Source organism: Mytilus californianus, unplaced genomic scaffold (assembly GCF_021869535.1).
Source record: "Mytilus californianus isolate M0D057914Y unplaced genomic scaffold, xbMytCali1.0.p SCAF_11, whole genome shotgun sequence".
Lineage (NCBI taxonomy): Eukaryota > Metazoa > Mollusca > Bivalvia > Mytilida > Mytilidae > Mytilus > Mytilus californianus.
The window spans coordinates 31929352-31945127 of record NW_026262593.1 but is presented as its reverse complement, the minus strand read 5'-3'; the positions used below and the strand labels follow the sequence as shown (position 1 = coordinate 31945127).

Sequence of the window (15776 nt, the reverse complement as noted above, 5' to 3'; positions counted from 1 at the left end):
CAACTTGCAAGAAATTGTGGTGAATTGTTTATATCTGTTGACATGAGCTCCCTTTTCATTTTTATATATTTTAGATTTTACGTTTCCGAGTTACAGGGTTTTATTCATAAAAAAAGGGGGATTTTCCAGTTTTCGGACAAAAAATCAAAAATGCTTTCAGCAGTTCTTTTGAAACTTTGGTGAATTGTTTATATCTATTGATGTAAGCTCCGTTTGGAATTTTATAAATTTTTCATTTATCATTTCTGAGTTATGGGGTTTTATTCATTAAAAAAGGGGGGATTTTCCAGTTTTCGGTCAATAACTCAAAAATGCTGTCAGCAATTCTCATGAAACTTTGGTGAATTGTTTATCTATTGATTTAAGCTCCCTTTACATTTTCATAAATTTCTAATATGACATTGAGAATTAATTGAACTTTATTTATTTACAGTCTGACAACAGATTTACTAAGTATTGCGCAACAGCACAGTGTATTGCACAACAGCAAGAAATCTTTAATTGAATATAAATTCAATTCATATATTCAATTTCAAGTTCTTTGACTACATTTATTCAGAAACCTATAATATGTCAAATATTTAATTACAATCCAAATTCAGACCTGTATCAAGCTTGAATATTGTGTCCATTTTTGCCCCAACTGTTCAGGGTTGGACCTCTGCGGGGGTATCCAGCTGCACTCAGCGAAGCAGTTTATTGACGTTTTGTTGCCATTGCATTGACATTACACTCTTCATTTCCTTTTATTCATACTAAAATGTTTCTATTCAATTGTTTAAGAGGTAAAAATAGCACATCCCTTTATTATACTGTTAATTTTTCATTTAATGATGTTGCGCAAATTGTCTGAACATAATGAGTTACCAAATTCCACCTTGTTTTCTATAATACCTCAGGGGCCTATGTGACTGAGTGGTCTAAATAGTCTGTCTTCTGTTTCACTGGCATATCAACACTGAAGTCGTGAGTTCAAACCCAAATTTAATTGACTAGGATTATCAGTTTTCCTGCAGAGGGTGAATGGCTCTCTCTGTACACTCCAAATTTCCTCCATCAATAAAAACTGACTGCCAACATATAGCCAATAGTGCTGAAAGTGGTGTTAAACACCAACAATCAATCATAATACCTTCTTTTTATCATTATAAATATTTTTTCCACAGGTTTCATTAGCAGGATGTATAAAAGTGACAGAGACGGGTGTATTCAATCTGTTAGAAAACTGTTGGGACCTGAAATCAGTAGATCTAACTGCCACAGGAGTAATGATTCTACCTTGTCAAATTGTTGGTAAAGAGGTTGATACAGCTGGATGTCCACTCGTCTCTCCTAGTGAAGGGTTCATACAACAGTATGGGGGTTTAGATAAAATGAAAGGTAGTCACCATGATGTGTTTATTTCTGGTTACTTTATGCTTCTGTTTTGTTGACTTTTACTTAATGAAAATCTCCTAGTATGTGTTCTACTGTTAATATACTGTAAATTAAGAAATTTTTGCAATGTTTTTATTATGGGGAAATTGCTACGGAATAGGCGTGACAAACTCACATTTTAAATTTTGACAGCACTATTTGTATGCAGCATTTACTGAAATGGCAATAATTAATCTTGCATTCTTATATGAAAATAAAAAGATATGGTATGATTGCCAATGAGACAACTTTCCACCAGAGACTTTAACTAATGGGGGTTTTTAACGACCTTGACTGCATGGCTATAAAGCCCTCGCATGGTCGGTAAAAGAGACACTGTACAGCCTTCAACAATAAGCAAAACCCATACCGCATAGTAAGCTATAAAAGCTATAAACCACTGAATTACAGGCTTCTGACTTGGGACATACAGAATGATGTGGTGTTAAACATGTTTGCTGGCGCCGAACCCTCCCCCTAACCTTGGACAATGGTTTAACAGTAAATCATAAGAACAAACTATAAAAATCAGTTGAAAAGGGCTTAACTCATCAGATCGATACATTCCTTGTCCTATCTTAAAAAAATGCAATAATTTCTGAATTTAAAGTAGTATGTATGTATGTCATCAGTTCACGGTCATCAGTTCACAGTCATACATGTTTTTCTTTTTTCCATTACACAATTTTTAGCAATACCAATACAGATATCATTTTTGTCAAAACTTTAATAATTTTTAAGGAGTTATTATATATTCAAGTATGATTCCACTTGTAGCAATTTAATGTTAAGTGGATTTTAAAGGGGCATTTATGTTCACCGATTTGACTTACATTCTAATATTTGATTTATAACATACTAAAATGCAATTTATACAAATTACAAAAATTCTTCTAGGTCTGATTTTATGTTATAGATTAAAATAATATGTAAATCGTCCTTTTAACTTTCATGTTTGATTTTTTTGTGGGACGAATCAGTCAACTAAATGGTTTTTCCTGGTGACTCCCTTGTTCCACTTATACAATATTGACATTGTTTCCTTTTTAATAACCGAACACACTTTGCACATGCATAACCCATCTCCAGCTAAGGTTTAATTTTGAGGTTGCATGAATACGGATTCACAGGTGGTTAAATTATTGACTTGGAAGCAAATAACAGATAAGGGATGTTTTCAGCTTGTTTTAACAAAATTGAACCAAAGTGACTGCTAATAGCAAAATATTATTAAGATATTCATATTTTATAAATGTTTGAAAAAAAATTACACTTTTTCTATAGGCATATATGCATACTTCTGTAAAACAACGAAATCAAACATCCACGAGAATACAATTTTGCTTAATCCCTGAAAATAAGTACCAGCAAAAATAAATGAATCCACAGTATCTCAAGTAGATACATGAGAAAAGAACTTCTTCGAGGATGCTTTGGGAAAATTTACAGAGTTCTCTCATACTGTCTCTTTCTCTTTTCTAAGTTTTATTGCTGTAGTAAAAATCCAGTATAAAATATGGAGTTTTTTTTATAAATATTTGTTTAATGTCATGGCAGCTTGAATTAGCTATATCTCATAGAAAGTCCTTTACAATCAATAAATATATGAAGTTTTAAGAAGTGGTTTTAAAATTTAGTCATACGTGTTACATATTTGTTTTGTAGAACCATCTTTCAAGAAACCAGACGATAAGAATGTAATAAAAGTTTGTGTGATTCGTCCTGAGAACTCTACAACTAGTATAATGCCAATGTTTTCCAGTGAGACAAGTAATTTATCTGTGTCATTTAAAGATGGATTTAAATTTGAAAAAACAGACATTACAGCTAATATCATTGAATTTGAAGAGGTAATTACTGATAAGAGATAGACATGAATACTTATTTTATAAGCCTCAAAATTATAGCTTGTTGTGAACTTTTAAATGGTATTTGCCAGACATGAATGTGTTTTGAAATAACTAATTTTTTACTATAAAGAGAACACATTTTTACTTCTATTATTTGTAATTTATAAAAATGCTTTTATTTAATCTACAGGGTATGATCGATAGATTTGTGTCTAAGAGATCAGTTGTCATGGTAACTTATGAACCTGATGAGAAAAAATCTGTGGATGACATTGTTTCTTGGTTGTTTTCTGTATATTGTCAAGTCTTGTCAAAGGTAAGTTTTGGGAAGGTTATTATTGCTATAGAATCAATTGCCTGTTTTACCCAACATATGTTTGGCCTTGCGGTCATAAAACTTTCGAGCACAATAATTATACTCAGACTTAGAAATAAACCAATAAAAAACTGGATTTGCCATTTCAAGCACAAATTTTGCATTCTGAGTAGTAGTAGTACTGAGTAAAGTTAATTGACTGAGGGCCCTGGTCTTCTCATGTATGTATTAACCTATGTGGTGATGAGTTTCAATGCAAGTGTACAGAAGCATAGGGTACTACATTCAGACCTTGGTGGCCAAGTGGGATAAGTACTGTAAATTATTGCGAGGTTTTTATTAATGCAAATAATGCGACTAGGATTAGTATCGCAATAATAAGAACTCGCATTCTGATATCTTATACATATATCAGTATGCAGATTTTCCTGACATCGCAATAATTAATCTTGCATTTTTGTCCATTCTTCAAAAATCGCAATAATAAATGCACACAATAATTTCTGAATTTACAGTAGTTCATCTACTGTGATCACTAACATGTCAACTCTTGAGGTAGTGAGTTTGAACCTGGCTTGTGGCAATGTTTAGTTTAAACAGTATTTTATTCAAATAAATTGAATTGGATTGAGCAACAGGCAAAGCCTATGTAAGCAATGTGTGTTTGACTCATGTCTCTTAATAGCTCAAGTATACTTTCTTGAGTTATTATGAAATGTTTACATACAGTTTTCTTCAATAATGCTATTTATTAAATCTAGTGCAAACTCTTTTGTAATAGGCAATATTATGAGCTCTTTGTACAACTCTGTCAGCTGGTTATTTGTTAAATTCACCTGTAGATGTAAGTAGATTTTATAATTAGTAGATGTAAGTAAATACTGGTACCTATTTTTACTTGAATTGTAAATTAATGCCTGACCAAGAAGCTTTGTTAACTTTTTTTTTATTTGATGAATTGATTTTGACTATTATTAGTAACTTATTTCTATAGGTTTCAAGGGCATGTGTGCTGTTTGTAGCATTAATGAAAGATGACAAGACGAAGGTCGATCAACATTTGGCTGCATTCCAAATTATGTTGAAAACAGCAAAAGATAAACTTATTCGACAGAAAAAGCAGTTGTAAGTTGAAATGCTAGTCAATATGATTTGAACAAGTGAAATAGTAGAAAAAGTTTAATGTTGAAAGCCTTTTAAAGATATATACTGTAAACTAACTTATATTAGTGAGAATGATTTATTTTCGGGACCTTTGCAAGTAGAAAAAAACAGGAATATAAATAACGACTCGAGCCAAAATAGTTATCCAAGAGGAAAAAATTATATTATAATGCTGAATATTGATAAAGTTGTACTTGGCAAGATTTCTGTTGACTGACCTCAAACCTTTGAAATGAGAAAGGTCATCATTCAAAATTTATGAGAAACCCTTCAATATTGCAATATGACATTGACCAATTAAAAATATGATTAAATAATTTAATATTTTTTAAGATTGGAACAAAAAACAACTGAGAAGTCACCTATTACAAAGATAGACCAGAGTAACTTCACATACACAAAGGAATTGATAGAAATGATGGAGACACAGGAACCCAATATTACATTTTTGACCTCTGTCAAAGGTCAAAATATTACAAAAGTCATAGGAAGTCAAAACAGGACAGCTAGCAGTGGTAAAACTCAGGTATGTAGAAGTAGATCTTAGATCTGATGTAGGATTTTTAACAGAAGACAAAAGAACTTAAAATGTTAAAGCCATCAAAAGGAGGCATATTCATCTTATAAATCTTATAAATTGATCAGTTTGTTATAAAGGTTCAATCTTCTATTTGATTATAATTTTATCTAACTGTGAGGATAGGACTACAATACCCATATAGTTAAGACACAGGAAAAAAATTCTTAATGACTTTAAAATCAGTAACTTGATCTTTACTAAGAAAAGTATATGTCATTCCCCCCACATATATCTTGTACGCTGTTTCCAAATTTCTAAAGCACTCCATTTACCTGTCTAAATCAAATCATTAACCTGTCTACATCAAATAATTTACCTGTGTAAATCAAATAATTTACTTGTCTTAATCAAATCATTTATCAGTCTTAATAAAACAACTTACCTGTCCAAATAAAATAATTTACCTGTCTAAATCAAATCATTTACCTGTGTAAATCAAATCAGACAAAATCAAATACTTCAAGATAAAAATGAAGTGAATTTATCAGCTGTATTTTTAGGCAACTTTTGTGTTACTGCATAAAGTACTTGGTGTATTAATGAGGGGCCTGATGGGGGGGGGGGTCTCTTCACGATTCACGAGTTGATTTTTTTGTCAATCACGATTCACAGAAAATAAATTTCCATGATCACGGATTACGAAAATATAAAAAAAAAAAATAAATCTGTAGAAAAACGGATCACGATAGTGAAAATGCGCCGATCACAAAGAACGAGAAATAACCCATCAGGCCCCTCATTAATTATTTAGTTACACATACTTGTCTTTGACCATTAGGCTATATATTTCTGAGCTTTGTTCTCATAAAATGTCAGCAACTGGCTTTTGACAACAGACTAGTCATAGTGTCAAATAAAACGACAATTAATTCAATCACTGTATATTGCAGAAGGAAATGGAAGAACTTTTAGCAAAGGTTATTCCAACTGTAGAGGCTGCTAGATCTGGTTTAGAGGATATATCTAAAGCAAGCATTTCAGAGATTAGGTATGATTCTATAGCCTTGATATACATACAAAACCATATTCAGTGTTGCCCTTATCCGTACCTTCGTCCGTCCGTACATCCCAAAATTAGTTTCCGCTCTCTAACTTTAGATTGCCTTAACTAAATGTTATGAAACTTATACACAATGCTTATTACCACAAAACACAGATCAAGTTCAAATTTGGGTGGCGTCACTTATACCGTTCTAAAGTTATATCTCTTTATAACTTACAACATCTTTGTGTAAATGAAATGTGGAACTGTTTTAAAACAACAATAACAAAAGCAGTGAAAGATCACATCCCACATAAATCAGCAAAAACAAAGGACGATCACCCATGGATCACAATGGAAACAAAACGGCTCATTAGAAAAAGAGATAGACTTTATAAAAAATCAAAAAAATCAGGGAATGCATCTCTTGCTAAAAAATACAAAGAGGTTAAACATCAGGTACAGAAATGTATACAAAAATCATACTGGGAATACATTGAAAGCATCATATTACCACCACAAGATGGAACAAATTTTGGCACTATGAAAAAATTTTGGACCTACATTAAACATAAAAAAAACTGATTATAGTGGTATTACTGAAATTAAACAAGATGGCAAACTCTTAACTGATCCACTACAAAAAACTTGGGCACTTAACGCACAATTCCAGTCTGTATTCACACCAGCATCAAATATCTCCCATAAAGAATTTGTCAAACAGTGTAACATGCCACAGAATACTCTTTTTCCACCCATAACAAAATTAATCATAAAAACAGAAGGTATACAAAAACTTTTACATAACTTAAATCCTAACAAAGCAGCAGGACCAGACGAAATTGAACCAAGATTTTTAAAAGAACTTTTACATGAAATTGCACCAATACTTACCATTATCTTTGAGAAGTCAGTTAAAACAGGTGTTGTTCCAGATGACTGGAAAACTGCCCATGTCTCTCCTGTATACAAAAAAGGCCAAAAATATAACCCTGAAAACTACCGCCCTATATCTCTCACATGTATTTGTTGCAAACTTTTAGAACACATAGTAGTTAAACACATTATGACACATGCAGATAATCACAACATTTTATATCCCCTACAGCATGGATTTCGCAGAGGTCGATCCTGCGAAACACAACTACTTGAATTTATAGATAATGTCTCACTTAACATGGAAAACGGTAAACAAACAGATATTTTGGTCATGGATTTTTCTAAAGCATTCGATAAAGTTTCACATTCTCTTCTAACTAATAAGCTTCACCATTACGGGATACAGGGGGAATTAAATTACTGGATACAAAATTTTCTAAGCAATCGTAAACAGGCAGTAGTTCTAGAGGGGGAAAAATCTGAGTATGTTGCAGTTGAGTCAGGGGTTCCACAGGGGTCAGTTCTTGGACCAAGTCTCTTCCTGTATTATATTAACGACATTCCAACTGGTCTAACATCTACAGTACGTTTATTTCCAGACGACACAATAGTTTATTTGGCAATAAAATCAAATTCCGATGCATCCACATTACAAAAAGATCTTGACAAACTGGCATTGTGGGAAACTATGTGGAAAATGGCATTCCACCCAGATAAGTGTAATGTAATTTCAGTCACCAGAAATAAAAAACCAATCACATTTAACTACACATTACACAATCACTCATTAGAACATGTAACAACAGCAAAATATCTGGGGGTTACCATCAGTTCCAACCTTAAATGGGATGTGCACATAAACAACATATGCAAGAAAGCTAATAGCACCCTAGGCTTTCTAAGGAGGAACCTGAACATAAGCTCAACATCAATTAAAGAGCAAGCATATAAGTCCCTAGTAAGACCATCACTAGAGTATGCTTGCTCTGTTTGGGATCCATACTTACAACAAGACATAGATAGCATTGAAAAAGTTCAAAGGAGGGCTGCGCGTCTTGTTACCAACAAATACAGAAACACCTCAAGCGTTTTTAACATGTTACAAAATCTTGAATGGCGCAGCCTCTCTGACAGAGGAAAAGACTCAAGATTGGTAATGCTCTATAAAATTGAACACGAAAAGGTTGCAATACCTAAAAATAATAAATTAATCCCACAAAAAAGACAAACAAGACATTCAAATTCGAACAGCTTCCAAATTCCATCCTGCAAAACACAGTACAGAAAAGAATCCTATTTTCCAAGAACTATTACCGAATTGAACAAACTACTGGATAACATTGTAAATTGCACTTCAGTAGACTCTTTCAAATCTTCAATTTCAAAGCATCAATATTAACTCAACTATTACATCATACTTAATTATACAAAGCATTTTTTCATTTTTTCGTATTTTTTAAAAATTGTATATATATCAATCTATGTCTTGTTGTAAGTTTCCTCCTGTGACATAATCTTCAATTTGTTGAAGGCGGTCACTATATGGTAGAATAGAAAAAAAATTAAAAAAAATAGAAAGGCAAGCAGGGGCATCATCTGTGTCCCATGGACTCATTCTCCATTTATTTATTAATTGAGATTGGTATGCTTGAAACGGATTTGAAAACAATCCATGTTAAAATATTATACAGTGAAATCTGTTCCAACTAAATCAAAAGACTGAAGATTTTGTTTGGCTATGACATGTTGACACATGTTGGATTACTTGAGAAAATATATGTGTGTGTCCTTTACAAGAGTTCATGCTTGATGTTTGTTAGGTTTAAACAGGTTTCACTTTTTCAGATGTGGTATTAATTTACAATACAAAAATAATATTTATGATTTTCACAAAATAATTTATTTGCAAGAGTAATTATTTTATTATGATTTTTGAACAAATGACAAATTTTACAAGATTGATTTTTATGATTTCAGGAAATGCTGCTTTAAAATAAAGCTATAAATGTATGAAAATCTAGGTTTTATTCTTGAGAAACCTATCTCTCACAATTTTTGCTAATGATAAAAACATTACAAAAAATATTATTTTTGAATTTAACAAAAGAATTAATTTGCAAGAGCAATTAGTTATTGTAAATTCAGGAAATTTCTGCATGCATTTAGTAGGTGAGGGTTAATCTTGCAAAAGAAGAGGTTTGGAAAACATTGCTTAAATCAGATTTGATGATTTAGATGTACAAAAGTGCAATGTTTAGTTCTTTTACTTAAATCAAAAATAAAAGAATTCTTTAAAATATTTTTTAAGGATTATTTTCAAAATGCAATTCATTCACAAAATATGTCTAGAACAACCCTATCAGTTATGTTGTTCAACTTAATTTCTTTCCAAAAAAATTGAGACTGCATTTAGAACTAATTATCATTTTCATTTTTTTTTAATTGCAGAGCATTTTATAATCCACCACAGCCTGTACTGGATGTATGTGCATGCATTTTGATTCTGAAGGGTGAAAAGGACACCTCGTGGAGTGCTGCTAAGACAATGATGGGCAATAGTTACTTCCTAAAATCACTTCTAGATTTTGATGTATCTACCATTAATCAACAGAAATACAATGCTGTTAATGGTAAGTTGAATGATGACACAGTCTGTTGATAATTTAAGTACGATTACAAATATGATTACGAATTCAATCCAATTAAAGAGCCTGTTTCCCAGGATATATATTATGTGTTTGCAAATTTTTGTTCTTTCCTCAGCGGGATTTGAAGATCTAACATTGTTGGGCTAAATTTGAGACTAATTATACATATACTATGGTGTAAGCCCTATATAACCATGTGTTATCCGATGGAGAATGATTGTCATAAAGTTGTCACATGTTTAGACATATATATATATATATATAAGTACGTCTGAACCAGTGACGACTCTACAACAGATTTTATCCATTGGATCACCAGCAGTGATGGTGATACAAGGCTGAAAATACATTCTGTATATATAATTCGTCTAAACAACAGCCCAACAATGTAAGATCTGTAAATTTGTGGAAGCAAATTTACGGATCTAACATTGTTGGGCTGTTGTTTAGACGAATTATATATATGTGTATATATATATATATAAGTGCCTATAAATAGCAGCACATGACATACAAATCTATGGGAGTGTGGATTAATCAGTACAGAGATTAATTCAATTACACAAATAAAATTATAGATTGCCTAACAATGTAATTTTAACACACTATTTAGTATGTAAATATAAGAATGTTTAAAATATTTACAAAATGATGAAAATAAACGCAATATTTCGCTAGACTAACTAGCTTTATCAAGCGTGCATCTATCCAGGTGAAATCGGATGTAGATGATAAGAAACTTTTGCAGCTCAATGTATATGTTGAACCTGAATTTAGCTGCCTTGAAAATAATACATAGTTTGGATGAAGTTCAAGATTTTTACAAAATTTGTAGTTGAAGTTAGCAACGTCCATTGGCCAATATTACAGGATGAAAAGGACGATGCTGTGTACTAAATTATTCTTTATCTTTCCTGTATCTTTTCTCATCTTTTTCGTTAAGACCATCAGGTTCTAAAGTGTGGAGTTGGTGGATCCAAAAATTTTCTCTTCTCCTTCTCGCCGTGGTGTCCCACTCGGTGTTGACTTCTATGATTTGGAAAGTAACATTATCAAAAGAATGTTTCGTTGAACGAAGATGTCTTGTGAGAGGACAGTTTTTGTTGGTGTTGTACCATGAACGATGGTTATTGAGCCGAATATTAAATTTGTCCATTGTTTCTCCCACATACTGAATGCCACAAGTGTCACATGTTAATATATAAATTGAGTTCTCCGTTTTACAGTTGGAATTTGAGTAGATGGTATAATTTTGTTTAGTAACGGAGCTGATGAAAGAACTGCTTGAATTGGCAGCTTTACAACACAAGCAGTTCCTTCGACCACATTGTTTGTAGCAACCAGGAGATGGAGTAGGCTGCTTTGCTAATACAGATGTCACTAATTTGTCACGGATGTTTTTAGGTCTTCTGAAGGCCATGACTGGTGGTGAGGAAAATACTTTTTTAAGATTTGAATCATTTTCTATAATTTTCCAATGCTTCTGAACAATGGAAGACACATTTTTAAAATCAGGATGGTAAGTGAGTACAAGGGGTGTTCTGTTAGCTGCTTTATTCTTATCTTTGTATTCTAGACATAAAACGGGCAATCCAGGTCGACCAATTGTTTCAGCAAATAGTCACCCAACTGAAAAGATATCAGAATTTGTAGACCATCATCTAAGACCTCATGTGAAAGAACTACCCTCTTACATTCAAGATACGACTGATTATCTAAAGAAAATGGAAAGCCTCAATCCTCTACCAAGCAATACTATACTTGCATCCATGGACGTGTAGAGGGTAGTTCTTTCACATGAGGTCTTAGATGATGGTCTACAAATTCTGATATCTTTTCAGTTGGGTGACTATTTGCTGAAACAATTGGTCGACCTGGATTGCCCGTTTTATGTCTAGAATACAAAGATAAGAATAAAGCAGCTAACAGAACACCCCTTGTACTCACTTACCATCCTGATTTTAAAAATGTGTCTTCCATTGTTCAGAAGCATTGGAAAATTATAGAAAATGATTCAAATCTTAAAAAAGTATTTTCCTCACCACCAGTCATGGCCTTCAGAAGACCTAAAAACATCCGTGACAAATTAGTGACATCTGTATTAGCAAAGCAGCCTACTCCATCTCCTGGTTGCTACAAACAATGTGGTCGAAGGAACTGCTTGTGTTGTAAAGCTGCCAATTCAAGCAGTTCTTTCATCAGCTCCGTTACTAAACAAAATTATACCATCTACTCAAATTCCAACTGTAAAACGGAGAACTCAATTTATATATTAACATGTGACACTTGTGGCATTCAGTATGTGGGAGAAACAATGGACAAATTTAATATTCGGCTCAATAACCATCGTTCATGGTACAACACCAACAAAAACTGTCCTCTCACAAGACATCTTCGTTCAACGAAACATTCTTTTGATAATGTTACTTTCCAAATCATAGAAGTCAACACCGAGTGGGACACCACGGCGAGAAGGAGAAGAGAAAATTTTTGGATCCACCAACTCCACACTTTAGAACCTGATGGTCTTAACGAAAAAGATGAGAAAAGATACAGGAAAGATAAAGAATAATTTAGTACACAGCATCGTCCTTTTCATCCTGTAATATTGGCCAATGGACGTTGCTAACTTCAACTACAAATTTTGTAAAAATCTTGAACTTCATCCAAACTATGTATTATTTTCAAGGCAGCTAAATTCAGGTTCAACATATACATTGAGCTGCAAAAGTTTCTTATCATCTACATCCGATTTCACCTGGATAGATGCACGCTTGATAAAGCTAGTTAGTCTAGCAAAATATTGCGTTTATTTTCATCATTTTGTAAATATTTTAAACATTCTTATATTTACATACTAAATAGTGTGTTAAAATTACATTGTTAGGCAATCTATATATATATATATATATATATATATATATATATATATATATATATATTAGACTTGTTTATATATATATATATCGTACACTGATACACTGATATATATATATATATCCGACACTGACGAAGGCTTTTTGTTAAGCCGAAATATTTGTCAACAGGATTTTATAACATCATCTTCGTATATTACCACCTTATATTAGTACCGTTGTGCAATTCTTTAGACTGATATATATATGTCTGCCTATGTGTAGTGACAACTGTAAATTATACCTTGTCCATCGGATTTCTCATGATTAAGAAATACCAGGCGTTAGAACATTTATGAAGTGCCTAGAAAATCAACCTAACAATGTTAGAGTAAATCTGATTCTTTACTTCCTCCCCAACCGGGCTGGAACCTGTACTTACAGTAAGTACAGATTCCAGCCCCGGTCGTGGAGGAAGTAAAGGATCATATCTACTCTAACATTGTTAAGTTGATTTTCTAGACACTTTATACATATATATATATATATGCATATAGTATTAATTAAACAATAATTACATTACATGTATGTTTCATTATAATACGTTATTTTGATTGGCTAACAGCAACCTCGCTTCATACTGAAATTAACCTTCATTTCAAAATGAAATGTAACATTCATGGTGACACAAGCTTCCACAATAAAGTGCACAGGTAAATAAAAGAAAAACTTGATAGAAAACGTGTTTTCATGATCCTAGCAAAAAAATGTAATTATAAGTATTGAATGCTTCTTTTAGTAATTTTATAGGGTTGTAAAAGCGTTGACCGTGCGCACATGTTTAAAATGAAGCGCTTCTGCGCTTCATACAAAATGTACTTCGGTCAACGCTTTTACACCCCAATAAATTTACAAAAAGAAGCATTCAATTCTTAAGTAATTTTAAGATATATTACATTGAAAATAAATGAACAAATACCTATCTTCCATACAGGGTTTATAAACAATAATCAGAATATTAACCCTTAATAATACATAGTACAGGAACTATCTATATTGGTTTTTCTCATTGTTGAAGGCCATACAGAGACCTATAATTGCTTATATCCATATTTTTATGTTGTGTCAAACTTTATTTCAGAATGCTCTACTATAAAATTGGCTTTCCTATATCTTTCTAAACTGTATGTTGCAAATATCAAAGTTAAGACACTATAACATTTCTATATTTACATGATATAATTTGAACTCATTTTCTTCTATAAAAATAAGAAGATGTGGTATGATTGCCAATGAGACAACTCACCACAAAAGACCAAATGACATAGAAGTTAACAACTTTAGGTCACTGTACGGCCTTCAACAATGAGCAAAACCCATACAGCATAGTCAGCTATAAAAGGCCCCAAAATGACAAATGTAAAAATAATCCAAACAAGAAAACTAACGGCACTCTTAACAGCCAGAGAAAAACATGACCTTGTTATGTGTGTTATTTATAAAGTTAAAACAGGATAGTGCATCATAAGCCTATTTGATTGGCTAAATCATTATGTAATACTAAATGTACGTTACATTGTATATTTTTAGGTTGACTCCAATAAACTATTTCTTTATTTATTCATTCATCTAGTATACAAATAATTAAATATGTTTGTTTTATTCAGCAATACTGACTGATAAATCTCGTAACTTGATTGTGGAAAACCTGAAGAAAATGTCATCTGTAGGGGCAGTTTTTCTGAAGTTTGTAGAGGCCATGATGGAGTACTGGGTAGTGATGAAAGAAATGAAAACTCCTAAGAAAGGTTACCATCAATTAGCCAGAGAAATCAAAAGAGATAAGGTGATTTTTTGTCTAGAAAGTTATCAGAATTTAGCCAGATATGTTTTTATGCCCCATTTACGATAGTAGTGGGGGCATTATGTTTTCTGGTCTGTGCGTCCGTTCGTTCGTCCGTCCGTCCGTCCGTCTGTCCTGCTTCAGGTTAAAGTTTTTGGTTAAGGTAGTTTTTTATGAAGTTGAAGTCCAATGAACTCAAAACTTAGTACACATGTTCCCTATGATATGATCTTTCTAATTTTAATGCCAAATTAGAGTTTTTACCCCAATTTCATGGTCCACTGAACATAGAAAATGATAGTGCGAGTGGGGCATCCCTGTACTATGGACACATTCTTGTTTTAAATTTTTTTTAGTATGAAACACATTTTTTGAGAAATTATTGATGATGTGTAAACTGGACCAATTATTTAAGTTAGGGTTCACTTAACAGTTGTCTGTATAATGTAATATTTTGTGGCATGTACATACGTGACCTTGAGTTGTGGTTTTGTTTCCAAAGATGGTAAAAAACTAGATATTACTTGTAGAAGCCTTCCAACATAAGTGTGCCTGGATAATAGTTTAATTCTTGCTGACCAATAAATTACCGTGATTTAGATCCTTGTTTACATGGAAATCTGAAAGAAAAATATAAAAAAAGGATATGGGGTATCAGTATGTGCACAGCAAAATAATAAAAAGCAAAGGAACAGTTTTTTATTTTTAAAAGTTCATTTTTCATTGCTATTTCATTCTTATTTCAAGATAAAGTCAAAGAATGTTTTGTGTTTTTATTTACTATTGAAAATAATTGAATTGGATATAAGAATCCTAAGTCATTATATCTGAAATGTTTGAATTATAAACACAGCAGTCCACCAAATGACCCACTTACAGTTACTGTGAAAGTACTTTTATTCGTGGGTCAACAAATTTTCGTGGTTTTCGTGGATGGCTTTATCCACAAATTTAAGTGTCCAACGAAATATAACAACTGTTGTCCAATTTAAGACATGGAAAGATCACCGTGTAGTTTTGACTACATGGATATGGGCATATAGTCTAGAGAATACATCGATTATCAGCAAACACACTAACAGGGTGTTACTCATTAGGGCCCCGCCTAGTGGTTGGTCACCCTATAGTGATCAGTCTGTCCGTCCGTAACAAATTGTGTCCGCTCTATATCTAGAGAACCGTTATAATTTCATACTTTATACTTGACATGTATATTAACCAACACCAGAGGGTGTGTCATAAT

At 32.5% G+C, this 15776-nt stretch overlaps 1 protein-coding gene across 3 annotated transcripts in view; it reads left to right on the top strand.

Moving 5' to 3' along the window:
* The window catches only part of LOC127719904 (uncharacterized), a 154793-nt gene that overhangs the window by 14641 nt on the left and 124376 nt on the right, over positions 1–15776 (top strand). For all 3 annotated transcript variants that reach the window (XM_052226258.1, XM_052226259.1, XM_052226257.1), the window contains exons 5-12: positions 1167–1380; positions 3082–3266; positions 3457–3582; positions 4577–4707; positions 5080–5272; positions 6217–6314; positions 9636–9817; positions 14358–14536. In XM_052226258.1, the coding sequence (XP_052082218.1) occupies positions 1167–1380; positions 3082–3266; positions 3457–3582; positions 4577–4707; positions 5080–5272; positions 6217–6314; positions 9636–9817; positions 14358–14536 (1308 nt within the window). The remainder of the gene's footprint in view (positions 1–1166; positions 1381–3081; positions 3267–3456; positions 3583–4576; positions 4708–5079; positions 5273–6216; positions 6315–9635; positions 9818–14357; positions 14537–15776) is intronic.